The 19,178-nt window shown below is 43.8% G+C and overlaps 1 protein-coding gene across 1 annotated transcript in view; it reads left to right on the top strand.

Annotated features, from left to right (window-relative positions):
* Positions 1–6,016: 6,016 nt before the first annotated feature.
* The window catches only part of LOC142574223 (uncharacterized), a 31,614-nt gene continuing 18,452 nt past the window's right edge, over positions 6,017–19,178 (top strand). Inside the window, exons 1-3 of the mRNA XM_075683369.1 lie at positions 6,017–6,213; positions 8,159–8,208; positions 8,320–8,412. Of these exons, the coding sequence (XP_075539484.1) occupies positions 6,147–6,213; positions 8,159–8,208; positions 8,320–8,412 (210 nt within the window). The 5' untranslated portion in view covers positions 6,017–6,146. The remainder of the gene's footprint in view (positions 6,214–8,158; positions 8,209–8,319; positions 8,413–19,178) is intronic.

Genomic DNA, 19,178 nt, shown 5'->3' with positions numbered 1-19,178 from the left:
GTGAAAATTGTGAAAGCATAAAGTTTACAACTGTGTAATACAGCAATGAAAAAAAAAGTATCACAATTCTGTAAACTGCATCTATGAAACACCTGAACTGGCAAACTTGATGCCTTAGACACCACTCTGTAATGCATCACCGATTTCATAGTGCGACTTTTGTAAGACCCTCGTAAATATTGTAACAATATCGCGCCGAGTCATATATCAAAATTATTCACTTCAGGGCTCTGTATTCACAGTAGTTTTCACGCAATGCTTGTTCGTGGAAGCAGATGTCGGCCACGAATTCCCGCCAAAATGAATGTGGCGGAACTCGGAGAAGAATACCTTCGCCTTAAAAAAAGAAAGAAAAATAGAAAGAAAGCACAATCTAGGTGGTCGCAAACGCCTAATTAAAACGACTACGCCGGGAAATCAATACTTTTTCAACGTAATTATGTACTCCTTTGCGTGTACAAGTGAAACATATGGGCAAAAGCGTAGAAGCGACAACGAACGTTGTGCAGGGTAGGAAGCAGTTGTCAGTACAGCCATCGATAGCGTTTCATTATTCCGCGGTGCTATATCTGTAGCCTTCCGTGGATAAAGACAAAACCTTAATGTGTGTTCAACTTAACAAGGCTGCCTGTGCAAGTTCACTTCAGTGTCGACACTTCGCATGAACTCGACAAAGCGTGTAAGCATTGCGCGTTTCTTGGTTCCCTTTATTGAATGGGAGAGTGACACTGAGGCCTCGTTTTGACAGAGGGAATACGGAAAAGAAAACGCATACACGCGCACTCGCACTTCGCATCCGGCGGTCCCACTCCAGTCGAACTCGCACAAATGAGAGGAGCGTTTCTTGTGCTCGCGCACCGTTCCTGGGAGTGATGCAACCTTGTAAGGGCGCATATAGAGGTGTCCAAGTGCTGGGTTCTTTGGCTTGCAGGCGACTGCATGTCCCACGGGATGTGTTTTGTGGTCGGGCTGAAGCCAGCACTGCATGTTGAGCAACACATTTGCGGTGTTGTCGATATCTGTCGTCGCTTTCAGCTGTTTATATAAGTACTGTACGCACGTCCTCTCCTTGGCTCCATAGGTACGCCACTTGGCAAGAACATCGTCAGTCAGTGCGGCTCGAGTATAGGTACTGTTTATCAACACTTAGCGCGCCCCTATAGGCAAGCCTTTTTCGTAAAGGTGCAAGGTTGACGGGTACTTGTAATCTGCATCGGTACTCCATGTCGAGCTGTAGCTTTCAACTGAAGAGGTTCTGAGGAACGTGCCCATGAATAGTTCGATACCTTAGCGATGGAATACTGGGGAAGAAAACATATGGATCTCACGCACTGTAGGAATCGGTTTAAGCGAAGCTATTGTTGGTGTTTGCGAAGAACGTTGTTCTTGATTAGCGCCATTTGCGAGTAAAGAGCACACGACGTTGGACACATTTTCACAGGGAACCACCTTCGTAAACAAACTTGAGGTGTTTGATCGGCGCATCCTACGCATGGCGATGAAGGAATGATGATGATGGAACGACCACGATTGCACGACAGCTGTCTAGCATTGACACAATGACGACAATGGATTGACGACGACGGCATCACGACAATGTCAAGACGACACTGGCTTCACTACTACAATATGACGACGACGGTGTGGCGGCTACCACAGTATAACGATGACTCCACGACGATGACGCAACCGCAACAATAACAACGCAATAACGACAACGACATATTTAAGATGGCATGACTTCATCATTGGCGACGACAGTATAACGACGACGGAGTGACGATGGCTGTATGAAAACACGAGTATGACATAATTTGGATGGCAATGTTAAATTGATGAAAAGGGTATGACGACGACGGCGTGAGGATGACCGCATGGCGGCAATGGCACTGTAATGACAACTGTAGACGAAGACGGCATGACGAAAACAGAATGACGATGGTGGGAATGAAGGTGACTAATTGACAACGAAGGAATGACTGCGACGACGTGACGACGAAACTGTGTTTGTGCCAGAGCTACCGCCTGCGCTTGCGTGGGTCATCTGCCGCGCCGGGTGGCCTTGCTTTTCTCTATATCCGGTACTGGTCTGCACTATACCCGGGACTGTAGTCATACAGGACAGTAGCCAACAGCCAGATGGCACCAGTACAAGTTGCATAACTGGCAAGGCAGCATCAGCCAACACCCGAAAAGTGGGAAGATGAGGCAGGGAAAGCGTCGCTTTGAAATTAAAGCTTGAAATGCAGCAAAGGAGCGGAAAATGTGGTACAGTAAAGTGGAACGCAATTTGGAACTAGTGCATCTTAGAAACAGGGGACTGTATCCTTGCGCATTAGTAACGACACAAATTTCTTTCCGTGTGTGGGGACGCGAGAGAGAGAGAGAGAGAGAGAGAGAGAGAGAGAGAGAGAGAGAGAGAGAGAGAGAGAGAGAAATGAAAGGAAAGCCAGAGAAGTTATACAGAAATGAAAATTCGGATTGTCACACTAAACTAAGGGGCCCGAGGCATGGTGAGGTGGGTAGAAACATATGAAAGAAATAAAGAGGAAAATGAGGAGACGAAGTACACATAATTTTTTTTTTGCATATAAGGGCGCTTTCGTGCTCCCTCTTGCCCCTTGCACAGTAGGCCGCGGAAGTCGACTGTGCTCGGCAACAGAGCACAGTAGTCGCTGAGCTGGGGCGGTGTGCACTTTACAGGAATGAAAAGTTGGGAGCATATTTACATTTTTGAAGGAATGCTAAAGCACGCACGTCGCGCCCTTGGTGGCCGGTAACTACAGACAAGCAAGTTACTTGGCAAACAAGGTTGACAGACCTTGGGCCCTATAACGTAAAACTATTCCAACATGTTTCTATTCCAATCTCCTGACGTCAAATTTGCGTAACCACCAACGCAAGCTACGGGCGGTCACCCGCAGGGTTGTCTGAACAGACAGATCAAACGCTCTCCTCGTTCATAGGAGGTCACTTTTGTTTGCTTGAAAAACGAATAACATTGCCTACGCTGAGCGGCTTGTCGTATGTAATTGGCTGACAAGAGGCGAGGAGAACGCTCAAGTGGAGAGGGATTAGATGGGGCCGAGCCACTGCACTGAAAGTCGATAACCGGATGAAGAGGGTGGTGCCGGCGTCTACGATTGGTCAGCTTTCCCTTACTTAGCTTGCGGTGGCTGGTCGAAAATCGCGGCGGCATGCAACGGAAGTTCAAGAATGTCGCTAAAACGGACCCTCAGCAAAGAAGAGTTGGCAGAATGAGGAGGTAAACGTGCGGAAAGTGCTCGAAAACGTTACACGGCCGCGCAAGAAGTTTTATTATACGCTCGCCGGCAGGTGCGAGTAGCCAGCGTCTGAGCGATCGGCGGCAGCTATCTTTAATTCCTTTCGGAACGGGGCAGCCTGCGGCTATTTCGAAGAAAATTCAGTTTTGTTCGGCATATTAATGCATCTTTATCGCGTTCACGTCACTTTGACGCGGTGAGTTCTTGCGGTTTTGTGACGTCGCGTGACAGGTAGGTGAAGTGGGTGCAGCCCGAAAATTTTTGACCAATAGCCGAGGGCTAATGGCAAAAAGGCGTCGAATCAGAAATAACTGTTTTTGTTTTGTTCGGTCAAATAATGCATAATCAGTGTGTACACATCATATCAGATGGGGAGGTATCGCGGTTTTCGTGACGTCGCGTGCAGACAGGTGAAGTGGGGTTGGTCGAAAAAAAGATTTTGACCAATCGTGGAGGGCTGATAGCAGAATTGGAATACAAAAGTTTGGAATACTTTTACGTTATAGCGCCCCTAGTGACACTATCTTAGCTTTGAAAAACAATTGAATGTATGTTACACATGTCTTTGAAGGTCTCCAACAGCTGGTTGATACAAGTTTTGTTCAGGCATCTTGTTTTACGGAAGAATACTTCAGTTCGATGTGCTTACTCAGGGTGATATCGAACGGCGACCATATAATAAACGCTGAATCGCCTCGCTGAGGCATGATAATAATGTGGTCTAGGGCGATAGGTCTCTGTGTTGGTTATTATTCTGCATATTACATAGTTTCAACTATGCGAACGTATCTTGCTGCCCACACGCTTATTGTCAAGCCACATCCGTCTAGCCTCCACCCAGGATAACAAATGCGGCACGTGGCGTGACCTCGAGAAACACTTTTCCCCCCTGGACATATTCTTACTCCAACTAATGCGAACAGGTGCCGCTTCTCAATGCCAAGCACAAACGAGTGCTTGTGGTCTACTCTGAACAGCTGTCGAGTTTTGCACCTCAGCTGTTCTTTTCAATCAGTCGGCGAAAATAGCCTCGAACTGATTGTTTGTGTGCTTGTGTCTGTTTTAGTCGCATTCTATTGGTTTCTCCGTTCAGAAACAATCCTGCGAGTGAATGGTGTAAGTCATAAATAGCTGTTCACAGCTCTCTAGCCCATTTGTTTGCTTCGGTGTTGGGTTCTGAAAGCCTCGCAGCGAGAACACCAGAGAAAAATTTCACGTTTAGTGCAGTGCATGCGTGGTACGCCTGTTTACGGCAGCTGTCAGTCCGGAAAGTATAGGTAACTTATGGACTCGTACAAAATTCGTCCTTCCGGCTCAAAACTACCTTCACAAGAACTTATTTGTGGGCTAGTTCATGCATATTTGTTAGCATGAATAATTGCGCTAAATCACACACACACACACACACACACACACACACACACACACACACACACACACACACACACACACACACACATATATATATATATATATATATATATATATATATATATATATATATATATATATGGAGAGAGAGAGAGAGAGAGAGAGATCACGTTTAAAGCTATTCCAAGTACTCGTGTTCGTCCAATAGAAAATTCCACTGCTAATTTGCTTATGGTTCAAGATGTCTCGGTACGGAAATAGGTGCATTTAATTCGTATTGATGACTTTCCACCGACGCCATCCGAGGTGCCATGTTGGAAAAAGTACCACAGTGAGCTGCTGCTCCCACTGTTGGGCGGCACTTGTTCAACACTCTCCAACACACACCCGGTATAGGGCAGGGGCCTCTCTTAGGCCACGAAAGCTGGTTAACTGCGGCAGTGAATATGATACATCGATGTCGCCATACGTGCCATATCACAAGGTTTAGGTGAGTAGTTTCTTTGGGAACTGCTCAAAACCAGGAAGTGCGCATAAAGATGTTCCAAACACACGAAACATGGTGATTCAGACACCGGCTAGCATACGTTTGGTTTGCGTGTACTGAATCGACTGGCGCCTTGCAGATATTATTAAATAATACGCAAGAAGTAGTACTTTTTGCGATGTCGACTGCGTGGAAAAGAGCAAATTTCTCAGGGAGAAAAACAAATGAACAGCCAACCGAACTTTACCATTGATAAGTTTTAGTGATGGTATTTACCCTGCGGAGCTTATTATGCTTGTCATTTAACCTAATAGGGAGTTGCATTTTCTGGCTTGAACTTCCTGCGTAATACCAGACGGTTCCCTAAGCGTAGCCGTAGACATGCTCCTGTTTCAGGAATGCGCTTTGCGTGCAGGAAGAATATGTGAGGATGCCACAAGATGTCGGCAAACTTTTGACGCCCGCAAAAACACCTTTCGCAGTTCATTGCTTTGAAGACAAATGAACAAAGAAGCAAAGAAGCAAACAAACAAACCATAGGAAAGAAAAGCTACCACTTTTCACCAACGCATTTAAAAACTGCTATTCTCTCTCTTGTGAGTTTGGATAACCTAGATTCCTTTCATTCGGAGACTGCAAAGGACGAGAGCGCTGCCCTGGCATCTCATTTCGAACGTCGCCGGCAACCGCCATCTCTATAGGGCATTGGTATTGCGACGTCTCGCAAGCGTCACGCATCGCGTCACACACGAAGCGTTCGTACATAATCGTCCGCCGATTGTTCGAGTAATATGATCGTGTATACCGGCGGGGAGCAGGACAGCTGCCCCCCCATCTTCCTTTCCACTGTTTATTTCTAATTGTTGACGCGTCCAAGTGAACGTCACTTCCGCGAGGGCGCTTGACGAGCGTTATCGACGCTGCTGCGTCGTCTGCTCCGCGTATACCTTGCACTCTACGAGACCTACTGCCGAAGTGCGGCGAGGAATTCGCAAGTACGCGACATGAAGGGGTTGGTTGTGGCGCTGCTGCTCTGCGCGGCCCTCTTCTCCTCACTGCTGCAGGGATCGGGTGAGCCATGCGGCGTTAGACGGTGCTTGTGAAGTCTTAGTTTGCCATTGCTGGAAACCACGCAGTAGTATAGTTTCAAAGGTTTCCATACACTTTTTGAGCATGCATGCACTGTGGCCGCCTTTGACGTTTCGTATGTTGTACTTGTTAAAAAAACATTATGGTGTTTTACGTGCCAAAACCACTTTCTGATTATGAGGCACGCCGTAGTGGAGGACTCCGGAAATTGCGACCACCTGGGGTTCTTTAACATGCACCTAAATCTAAGTACGCGGGTGTTTTCTCATTTCGCCCCCATCGAAATGCGGCCGCCGTGGCCGGCATTTGATCCCGCGACCTTGTGCTCAGCAGCCTAACACCATAGCCACTGAGCAACCACGGAGGTTGTACTTGTTATTTCATCACCGATGAACAATGAGACGTCATAAAAATCGGCGCGGCCTAAGGAAACGAGTGTCTCTACGCAATGGCATAAGCCTTTACAGAGCTGCAGCTTAGAATCGAACGATTGAAAGGGTAGGACAGGGGAAAATATCAACATAGTACAGAAGGCGGAAGCGAGAAAATCGGGGTGGAACTGTACAAAGAAATTTTGGAAGCTGAGCAGATAATTCGCGTTTAGATGACGTATTCTTTTCGAATACCGTTCCGCTCAACTTCGCGATACATTACTTATTATACCGTATTGTAGTCAAACAGCTAACCCTGAGAGCGCTTATACTCACGCTCGTATACTTGACTGCCCAAAATAATTATGAATGTTTTTAGAAAAGTACGGTTTAGAAGCTACATGCAGATTATTTAGGTAGGGAGGGACTGTGTGAAGCTTAGAATCGACCGTTTGTGTGTTGTTCGTTTGTCGGCAGAATGAATCACTCCTCAAAGTTCCTGTGTGTATGAAATGTTTAGACGCGCGCACGCGCATTGTAGCTGTCTGTAGGTGTTTTGTGCAGTCGTGTTGCGGTAACGCAGACTTTCTCCAAACTTAGAAATGAAGTGTTGGCGTGTTCAACGCATTGTGATAGCATTTATATCTACAATATTTGCGGTATTTGTGTTCCAGCAGAGCAATGGCGATGTTACATGTTCATTGTTTAGCAACAAGGACAGTGTTAGGTTATTTTCTCCCACTTGCCTGTAATCACAATTTGCTACGTTCATCACGTTCAAAATTTTTTGGCGTGTACAGCCTTTGTCAAAGGTATGCAGGCCACTCCGCTCCTTCACCACAAATGGTGAAGGCAGAATCTACTGAGAATTATGCTTGTACTCCCTCCCCGAAATTCGCCACAGTGTTAGTACTGATGTTTTGTCCCAGATGTTCACATGTGTAGCATGAATTTAGTGGCTAAGACTCGCAGCGTTACATGTACTTCTGGTATTTCAACGAAGACTATAAGTAATACTTTGGAACAACGAAATAGCAGTAACTAGGCATTTTCTTTTCGGAAACACAATATTCAAGCGGACGGACCGCAATGGACTACAACGATGTGAATAGCGATTTCACAAATTATTTTAGGGCACACGTTGAAATCGCTGGATTGAAAAAGAGGTCAATGGTCAAGGGGCGTCCATTTACGTAGTACTGTATCGTGAGACTAGCCCAATTTCTGCGACGTTATTTGACCCCAATATTAACAGAATACATTGGTATCTTGCGTAGCTTTGTCGTAGCCACACTGCATGCCCTCCTGATATTTTATGTTGCTGACCATTACACTTTCTTTCAAGAGCAATGTGCAGAGGCTTATGTGCAGTATTATTTTTGGATCATCGCCATGGCAGATAATAATAAATAAGAATTAGAGTCGGTGCAAGAGATTCGAGCGTAGAGAAATAGACATTACCATTGTGTAACAGAAATCAACTGATATTTCAAGGGCATAATTTGGCTTTGCGCCTGTGGGTGTTATTCTAAGCAACGGAAAAACTTTCTTTTCAGAGTGTCTCTTTAAGAAGCAGAAGTGCGGGAAGATCATAGCCAGCAAATTTGTGAGTAATCGACACGCCAACTTTTCTTTTTGGTAGGCGATTCCTGCTTGTTGCATTGCATGGAATGTAACTAGTACACCTCTAATATCACCCTCCCGTTTTTCTTCTCAGACGAACTTTTTTGGTCGCACGCCGTACTGCACTTACTTGTGCCGATCGTTTCCCCCGAAGATGGAGCGTGAGACGGACGGGACACCTTGCTGGGTAAAGTTTATTTCTTGCGAACTTTTTGTTAGAGTAAGCTTTAGCACTGTAGTAACATGGAGAACCGCGAATAGTGGAGGCCTGGCAGCGAACATGGCTTGAATGTCTTCCACAAGAAACAAGTGTGAGATGATTCACACTTTCAAGCAGCTATAGCTATATCGTTTACAGCCCGCAGTTCGATTGCCCCATTCGCGTATTCCTTCTGTGCAGGCGCACTTACAGAAGTCCTGGAAACATTTTGCCGTCGGACTTCATCACGCACAATATTTCTCTGTTTTTTCTACTTTTGCGGGGGAGGGGGGAGGGAGGGAGAGAACGATACTGTACAGCTTGAGTAATGATTATTACGCAATCAACGCAGTGAAAATGTCTCGTAGCAGATGCGTCACTATATGACCCGAGTGAAACTCGGCGGCTTCAAAAATAGCATAATGAAAGACGATTCGTGCACTTCAACGACAGCGACTGAGGCGGGTACGGGGCCGCATGCTCTTGCGGAAAAAAAAAGAGAGAGAGAGAACTGCAGCAGAGTTTTTCTAGCCTCCTCTTTTGCGGAGGGTGAACCAGATCGGAGAAAGCCCATTCTCGTTTCTCAATAATAAAAAAAGGCGCCTTTATAGAACGGTCAACAAAGTAGACAAAAAAATTCAGGACGTGGCAAAGATAAAAAAATATGTGAGAATGAACATCAATCGCTACTTAAATGCACACATCTGCGCTTGTACAGCCATCATTTAGTATCCTAACTGGGCCTCTCGATTTTCAGAGTTCTGGCAGCCCGCTGGCAGCCAGATGGCAGCCAGCGGTCCGGTCCTGATAGGAAGTCACGTGGGCTAGGATCCCAAGACAACCCGAACCTGCCCGAAGTTTGCAAAATCGAACGCCGGGACAGCTGGCCAAATGTAAACATGCTACCAGCATGGCAGCGCCCGGCGAGGCCGGCATAGTCAACCTATTTATGCGTTTCCAGCTTGAAAATATATAGTTGCATTCAGGGATACGATCACTCTCGCGCGATTTCGCGCGACTCGGCGCAGAACGCGCACTGGTCCAACCTCACCTTGCGCAGCGCAACAGATGGCCTCCGACGCGTACGATAACAAGACGCACGCGTAATTGATTTTATACTCGACAGCTATAGCTCGAGGATCTCTGCTTGCAGCGATCACGTCGCCCACCGGCGACATTGATGAGTTGGCGTTGTGTCATCACTTCACAAGACACCAAAAAGCAGGATATCGGGTACGTCTCATACGCAAAAAATTTCGTGCCGCCCTGCTTGGGCTTCGATTTCAGAAAGTTTATTGTGACTGATGGTGCTTCTCATTTTGACCCTAAGGAGCTGGGGACGCGGCTGGCGCATGAAAATGCACGCCGCTTGTGACCAGCGAAACGTTTCACACGAAAAACAACATTGGTCGTGATCATGAGAGCAATAAGCCAATGTACGTGTGTCTAACGTACGTTTGTCTTTTACTCAATCAGTGCATTCTTAGATCAACGGCCTGCAGTTCGAACACATATCGGCTTCGAGCTGCCACCCAGGCATACGACGGTGAGACGGAGCGAACACGGGCTAGCTGCAAAGCCTTCGCTAACTGCTGAAAAAAGATATCTCCGCATACATACGCGAGATATGTGAAAAGAAAGGCCACCAGAGAAAGACGAACCCAAAAAGATAACGCTTGAAGTAAGGAAATCCGAAGATGACCGTAGACAGTTGGCTGAGCGAGGGAAATTTAAGTCCTCAAGCGTCCGCGTTGCAAACCGTGAAGTCCCCACGAAGATGACGGCGAGCGCCCATCGCCTCTTTTAGTCGTCTGCTAGCCAGAGAACTTCCAGAGAGCAGCCTGACCAAAATCGTCCTGGCAGGTTCTGGCAGCACGTGGGTAGCCAGAACCGTCCAGCCCAAGCAAAACGAACGCCCGGCGGAAGTGCGTGGCGCGGTGGGCAGAGCAACCCGGGAAAAACGAAGACGCTCTGGCAGGCTCTGGCAGCTCGCGGGTAGCCAGAAGTGGAAAATCGAAGAAGCCCACTGACGAATAACCCTCGGTGATTCTGGCGTATAATATATCCCTGTTCCGTTGCTGAGTTACAGTGTGCAGAGTTACTAAATGACACATTATGTTCAGTCTTCACCTGCAAAAACGTTACTAAATACCCTGACTTATCCGCACAATCCGACATCGGCATGTCTGAAATTGCTATTAAAGGGTCGGAAATTCTTACCTTACTAAACAGACTAAAAACTTCCCCTGCATCGTGTTACAATAAGGCTCAAGGGATGGCGCCACCATCCTGCACGTGCTGTGTTACGCACTTGCCACGCGCCACTTCTGAAACCTTCGCTCCCACCGTCGCGGCAGCCCTCCTCCTCTATAAACTCTCAGCAGATGACGTATCAAGTTTCGTCTGGCACTCCCGCTCCTCTCCTGCTGGTCGGCCGCCCCGTCTCAAAAACACTCTACTCCCTGTACCTCCACATAACAAAACCATTTCCTGTGTACTCCATGCTTTAGCCCAGCTCCGACGCGGCCTATTCAAATACATGTAAAACGCAAAAACGTTTTTCTGAGATAACTCCTGGACAGATCTTAATGAAATTTGTTGCATTTCAGAGAGAAAGTTAAATTCTAGTGACTGTTGGAAGCGGAATTTCGATTTATGTTCTGATTTTTCTTAAAAAAGATTTTCAAATATTCGACCGTTTGAAAAATATAGAAGCATGAAGTTTACCAATTCATAGCTCTGCATCAAGAACAGATATGGCGGTTCTGTAAACGGCATCCATTAGATCATTCAAAGCGGACAAATTTGATATGTCATTTTACATCTTACGTGAATTTGTTACGTTGGCTACAAGGGTTCTGCAAAAGCTGTATTTCCATATTACTGATGTTTATTTTTTATTTTCATATATAACACATCAATTTTGTCCGCTTTAGATGTTCTGTTAGACGCAATTCACAGCATTGTAGTATCATTTTTCGTTGTTGAGTTACAGAGTTGTAAACTTGATAGTTTCGTTTTTTGAAAATTTTTGATTTTTGCCAATTTTTAATAAAACATTGACGACCTCACTCAAGAATTCGAAACCAGCAGTCACTATATTTTAAGTTTTTCTTTTAAATGCAACAAACCTCGTGGAATTTGGTGTAGTGGTTGCCGAGAAAAACGAATTCTCATTTTACATGCATTTAGATAGGGGCGCAAGAGCTAAAGCTTCCTCTTAACCACCGTTAACAAAAGTCCAGTGTTCTATCGTCTGCTATACGAGACATAACGAAACACATCGGATCACAGCGGATTTAATAACAAACTTGTCAATAATGTGCCACATGGGTCTGTCTCGAGTATTGTCCGCAATATTCACGCACTTTCCAGTGGTTCCATTCCTCAAGGCTGGCGAATAGACTCCAGGTTGACGCTGTAGTCTTACACTTCTCCAAACTTTCCATCGTGTGCCTCGTTACAGGCTCCTATCTAAACCTAATTTCAGTACTTAATATTCATCCCAATGTTTTAGAGTGGATAATTGATTTCTTAGCCTCTAGGCTACAGAACACTTCTGCTAACAACTCTTATCTGCCGTGGTGGCTTAGCAGCTATGGTCTTGCGCTGCTAAGCACGAGGTCGCGGGATCGAATCCCGGCCGCGGCGACCGCATATCGATGCGGGCGAAATGCAACAACACTTGTGTCCCGTGCATTGGGGCTCGTTAAAGGTCGCCTGGTAGTCAAAACTATCCCGGAGTCCACCACTACGGCGTGCCTCCTAATCAAATCGTGATTTTGGCACGTAAGACCCTAGAATTTAATTCAACAATTCTTGTTCAACCTTTAGTAACGTCACGTCATAAGTGCCTCAGGGGGGCGTGCTTGGGCCGTTACTGTTCCTTGTGCACAGTAAGGACTCGCCTAACACTGTGTAGTTCATCGTAACGTATCTTGTGATACCGAGCGTGACTCTCCAAGATGATTTAGACGCAATTAACAAACGCATAGTGTAAGTCATGGTTAATGCCCCTAAGTCTTATTAAAACTAACTTTGTCTTTTACCAACCGAGCCACCCGAGCCTCCACTACGTATCATTTAGAACATGGTAGTGCGGTACTCGTCTCAACCTATAAGTATTTAGGCGTTCATTTACATTACAACTTGCCGTGGAACCCTCACATTTACTCCACCCTTGACACTGCTAATCGCACTCTTGGCATCATGAAACGCAACCTAAAGCACGTTCCTGCTAACTTACATAAGCTTGCTCACGCTACACGCATCTGCCAGAATCTGAATACGCATCCTCAATATGAGATTCCGGTCAGGCATACATCGGCGACGACATTGATCTGTGCAAAACCCGACTTCTCGCTTCCTTTTCTGCTATTGATCTTGCACCAGCGCTTCATCACTAAAGCACGTGCCGATTTACAAGCGCTATAGATCTCTTCGTCGCAAATCAACGCGTCTTTGCCTGCTTCAGAAACTTCATCATCATACTTCTCTTCATTACGATTTCTTTGAATAACCGCCGGTCGTCTTTCCACGTCGCGATCGCCATTTCAAAATCAAGCGCACACCGTGTCACACATTACATTATGCACAATCTTTTATACCCCACACCATCATTAAATCGAACAGCTTGCCATCTGTTATTGCCACTGAGACCGACCGTGTAAAATTTCACGGCATGCAACGCTCTGTTAATTAGTTGCCTTTTACTTAGTGTTTTGTTGGCTGTGAGTTACTATAAAATACTTGTATTAATACCGTAGACTATGTGAGCGTACATTTTTTAACCGTATGGTTGTGCTTTGTGCATTGTTTCTTTTCTTTAATTTCTATTATTTTTTGCCTTTAGTTTATTCTAGCTAAACCCTTTTGGCGTACGTTTGTTCTTTACTTTATTTTGTTGTTTATTCTGTCTACTACTTTTTAATCACTTTAATGTTGGTGCTGCCCCCCCCCCCCCCCCCCTTGTGTAGTACCCTCAACTCCATGAGGACCTTAAAGGGTAGCGTAAATAAATAAATAAATAAATAAATAAACTCGGCTGTATTTCTCTAATATCCGCAGAGTATAGGCGGCGCGATTTGTTTATTCAGAAAGTGCGGTTTTAGTACAAAGAGCAAATAATATTGCTTAAATGAGTCAAACTCGGTAGCATGCAAGAACTTCGGTATGGTTCCATACACTGACAGTTCGCTGGAACCCGCGTGCTGAAGTGCGCTGGCTGGTCGCGCCAGAGTTCAGACCCTCGCTATGACATGTGACTGAGAAGCGCGCTTGTGTGCGGGTGTTAACACATTCGTGCGTTGCTCTAAGGTCATCAGAGAGAATAATCTGTAGAATGTTACCGACTGCCGCTTAACTACAAGTTGGCCGGACATTTTTCGGTTTCCGCGACTAGATTTTTCTGCGGTGACACTTTAACTAAGATCAGAATGGACTGTTACCATTTTCGGTTGATAGTATGAAGGGCACACAATTGGCTTTGCAACGTTAGAGCAACGACGACGACAACACTGATTGGGAGAACGGCACGTCAGAAGAAACACTAAGGATGTGTTCTAATACTCGCCGTAGACGGCAATGTAGACGGTTAAGCGGACAGCGGCCATCTTAAGTCTCGTTCCAGTTTTCACGAAGGCGTCAAAGTAGACAGCTTCGCGAAGATAGCATCGAAGCCAAAAACGGCGCAGGCGACCTTCCTGCCCAAACAAGATGGCGGCTAAGCAGGACGCTTGCAAACTCGACGGGAAGGGCGTCTGCGCACAAGAAAACGTAGACACGTTTTCCTATGCCTTTAATGTAAGTTACATCGTGTTTCTATAGGTTCGCAGGCGCAAAGCGTCTTCCAGACTGCTCGAAACACGTTTCATTACTTGGCCTCGAAATTGTCTCTGTTTTCTCATTAGCTGTCTACGTAGACTTTCTCCGATTCTGGCCGGAATTGGAACACACTCCTAAATGGTTCCTTAGGATCTTTCACCTTTCATGTTCTCTTTCTTTTTTGCTATGCAAGGTATCAACGCCGTTATTTTCAAAAAGGACTGTTTTCTATATGCATGGAATTGTTTTCTTAAGCGGTCAACTTCAAATTTACTCTGATATTGCTCTTACAAAAACGGCAACGTTGAAGGCATCGACAAAAACACTTCGTAGTTCTTGAGAAGGCTGTCCATGCCGTGGTTTATTATTAATGACTATGAAATTGTGCTGTGATGCTGTTGTCTTAATAATAATAATAATAATAATAATAATAATAATAATAATAATAATAATAATAATAATAATAATAATAATAATAATAATAATAATAATAATAATAATAATAATAAGAATCAGTGTAACAGGAAGGCATCACCAATGTCAGGTTACCACTGTGTTGCGTTATCCAAGGGTATCTGATAGTTGCAGATCACTTGACCTAGTGTACTGCCGCCCTCTACGGCGTTCATGAACATTCACAAACAATAGAAAAGGAATTAACTGAGACTGTCAAGCACTCTGACACGAACGAGGTAAACAACAAGCGAGAAAAAAAAAAGAGAAACAGTTTCAGCCGTGATGTGTTTCTCGTTCGGAATACTTTGCTTTCTCTCACACTCGCTCACTGCATCACGCACGACGTACTCACTCTCCTGTACAAATGACAAATTCCGAAAAATTTCGGGGGTGTTTTCTGGAAACGTTGGAAACATTGATAATGAACTCTGTGGCATAGCGAAGTAAACAGAAGTACAAATGAGAAACTACGAAGGAAGTTCATTTCTTTAAGTTCATTTTTCTGATCGTCTATCTACCGCTTTTTTTAAATCTGTAAATATGCTTGGTGATTAGTGGTGCCAGCACCCTGCGTAGCTTCACGGGTGAATCGTCGGGTTCACAAACCATTCACTGTTGTTATTTTATTACCCACAGCATCCTGCCTCTCAGAAGTATGGTTGACAAACGCTGATAGCAAGCTATTTGGTATACCCGGATACACAATGGAAGTATGTGTCCGTAAGAATGCTCGGTATGGTGGTTCAGCAATTCTTGTCCAAGATAACCATCCACATCACCGTCGCCATGATCTATCTTTCTCTTGCCCTAACGTTGAATCTGTATTTTTGGAATTCGGTAAATCCTTTCTTTCAGCTAACAGTAGAAACACAATAATTGGATCAGTATACCGTTCCCCATCATCTTGTTTTGCAAAGTTTTGTTGTAAACTAGATGCCTTCTTCAACATCATCGCAAACGAAAACAAAAATGTCGTCATCCTTGGTGACATAAACATAGATATTACTAACCCCAATGATAGTCATTGCTCTAATTATACCAACTGCTATGCGGGATATGGCCTAGATTCATTAGTAACCGTACCCACAACATGTCCTCCGTCCGGATCTCACTCTTTAATAGTTCATGTGTTATGAAGCTTAGACCTAGAGCAATGTGCTGGCGTAGTCACTGTTCCCATAACAGACCACTATCCCGTATTCCTTCTATTAAAGTCTATTAACCCACCGCACCAACGAAACATAAAAACAGCGAACTTTCACACCACTAAGTTCATTAGTCAAATTGCTGAAATCGACTGGAACCCGATTCTTTCTATAACAGACCCAATCCTGGCATTCGAACAATTTAACAACAAAGTTAAAAGCGTGTACTCGGAGTGTACGAGTCTAACGCAAAATACTCACTGGTTCTCCGCCCCTAAAAACCCATGGATAACAGGATCCCTCTTAAAAAAGTATTAAAAAAACGTGATAACCTCCATAAAAAATTAGAACGCCAATCTTTTGATGTAGCTTTTAAGTCGCGGTACATAACTTATTCTAATACACTTACCAGACTCTTGAAAAAAGCCAAGCGTTCCTACTTTGAGAAAACGATTGTTAAACACAAAAATAACACCCACAAAACCTGGAATACCATTAGGTCCTCTCTTCATCTGTCTTCACCAGACCACTGAACCAACTTAATACAGGAACAAGGGTAGTAACAGAAGCCACTGATATCGCAAATGAATTCAATACTTTTTTTCTGTCCTAAACATGATCATTCACTAGACAGTATACCACAGCCAGTACTGAGGCAAACCCCTTATTTATTTTACTTAATCCCTACATCACCCAAAGAAGTATCCGATTCAATCGCTAGTTTAGGAACTACAGGTCCCGGCCTTGATGATTTACAGCCTTCTAAAATCAAATTAGTATCACCTCATATCGCCGATGTACTCGCACACATTATTAACTGCATGTTCATAACAGGCGTCTTCCCCGACGAATTAAAACACGGTAAAATAACTCCTATATTAGAAAAAGGTAACGAAGAATTAATTTCAAACTATCCTCCTATCTGCATGCTATCTTTTTTTAGCAGAGTCATTGAGAAACTACTTGTAAACCGCTTAACAAACTACTTTCACAAATTTAATCTTCTCTCGCCTGAACAACACGAGTTTCGTAAAGATTATTCGACTGAAACAGCTATAACATCATTCACTGACAAAATAAAACATGCCCTTGACAACTCCCGTATTGTTGGTTCAGTTTTCGTTGACTTCAGTAAAGCCTTTGTCACCATCTGTCATAACATCCTTTCTTACAAGTTAGAAGCTCTGGGCATTCGTGGCCCAGCTCTTACGCTCATCCGCAGTTATTTGACTAACAGAACACAAGTTGTAAATTTCGGAGGTTCACTCTCACGTACTAAATAAGTCAGTAAGGGTGTCCCACAAGCCTCGCTTTTAGGCCCTTTACTTTTCCTGGTGTATATTAATGATCTTCCTCACTGTTGAACCAGTACTTCATCTATACTATATGCTGACGACACGACTATATTTACTAATAGCAAATGCATAAATACTGTAATAAAACGACTAAATTCTGACCTAAGCAACTTATCTGCGTGGTGCACAAGTAACAAGCTTCACATCAACCCTACGAAAACTAAGTTTATCCTTTTTCATACACATAAACGCGTCATCGCGCCTGCGCCACCGCGCGTCCTACAAACTCATGTTCTCTCACCTGTACATGAAGTTGTCTTCCTTGGCGTCAAACTTGACCCCCAACTTAAGTTTAACTTACATGCTGACATGGTCTCAAAAAAATTGCCTTTGGAATAAGAGTACTAACTGTAACGCGCTCGTATTTTGAACAAAATGTTAGAACTTCACTTTATTACGCATTTATTCATTGTCACTTGCAATACTGCATCTCAGTTTGGGGAAACACATATTGCTCGCACATAATACATCTACAACATTTACAAAATCAACCTTTGAGGATCATCAATTTCTCTAGTTACATGTCACATGCAGTACCAATTTTCAGTTCCTTAAACATACTACCATTACGTTACATGCTCCAGCTCAAATTGGTTTTACTAATATACCACACACTATATCATGAAATAATTTTAGATGCATTTAATAACTCTGCTATTACGAACACTAACAATAGGATATTTTCCTCTAACAACAATTTTTTACTCCTTCGAATAAACACTAATTATGGAATGCTTACTTCCCTCTTTAAGGCCATTAAATACTGGAACAAACTAGCACCCCATGTTAAAGCCTGCCACACAACATTACCATTCAGGAGAAATACGAAGAAATATTTACTAACGACACTATTGGCTACTGATTCATTACTACAAGCATATATTGTGTACAAATATAATAATAATATTTGGGGTTTTACGTGCCAAAACCACTTTCTGATTATGAGGCACTCCGTAGTGGAGGACTCCGGAAATTTTGACCACCTGGGGTTCTTTAACGTGCACCTAAATCTAAGCACACGGGTGTTTTCGCATTTCGCCCCCATCGAAATGCGGCCGCCGTGGCCGGGATTCGATCCCGCGACCTCGTGCTCAGCAGCCCAACACCATAGCCACTGAGCAACCACGGCGGGTATTGTGTACAAATATATATTCCAGTTTTCAATGATTCTGTATTTGCCTAATGTATCGATAGCTTTTATTTATTTTTTATTCTATATCTCCCTAGCTTTGTCTTTTTTGTCTCGTTTTTAGCGTTACAAATTTTTGTCGCATAGTCTATATAACATTTGTTCTTTGCGTATTGTAATTATATATTTGTTTCTAATTATCTGTTGCATTAACCTCGTGTTATTTGATATGTGTCATTTCTATCTTTCCATAACGTGTCAACTACTACATATTTATTTATTCACACGCTGTATCGGTTTCATTTGCTTGTATTTTGAACTTCAATTATTGTAACACCTTTTTGTATTTGTTTATTTGCTTCAATAACTTCGTGTTTTCTGATGTCTGTTGCTGCTATGTTGCCATAATGTATTAATTCTTGCATTGTTAAATTACTAATAGGAGTTCCCCCTGACAATTCTTGTAACTCCGGGACCTCCTTCTACTAATGATGAGTGATGAAATAAATAAAGTCGGAGTTGCTAAATCCCATCGGCATTATCGAAGGAGGGGTGATATGGCAATATGAAAAATAACAGAAACATTATACATATTAATTTCATTATCAAACCTTTTCTGTATCGTTCTCTTTTATGTTTCTAACTTTTTCTGTCCTTTCACCGAAATTTCCTGTTAATGGTTTTATCCATCACTGTGAAGAACTTTTTTTCCCCATACTTGACTTTCTTATGGGAGTAACTTTTACTTGCCCCATAAGTGCAGTTTTCATGGAGTGCGAAAGAGTCAAACGCTGGGATGCGCTCGTAACAGATCATACAAGCAGAGATAAAGATGCTGCATGTAGC

The sequence above is a fragment of the Dermacentor variabilis genome, chromosome 3 (assembly GCF_050947875.1).
Source record: "Dermacentor variabilis isolate Ectoservices chromosome 3, ASM5094787v1, whole genome shotgun sequence".
Classification (NCBI taxonomy): Eukaryota; Metazoa; Arthropoda; class Arachnida; order Ixodida; family Ixodidae; genus Dermacentor; species Dermacentor variabilis.
The sequence above is the reverse complement of the archived record's forward strand: the minus strand, read 5'-3'. Positions and strand labels throughout refer to the sequence as shown.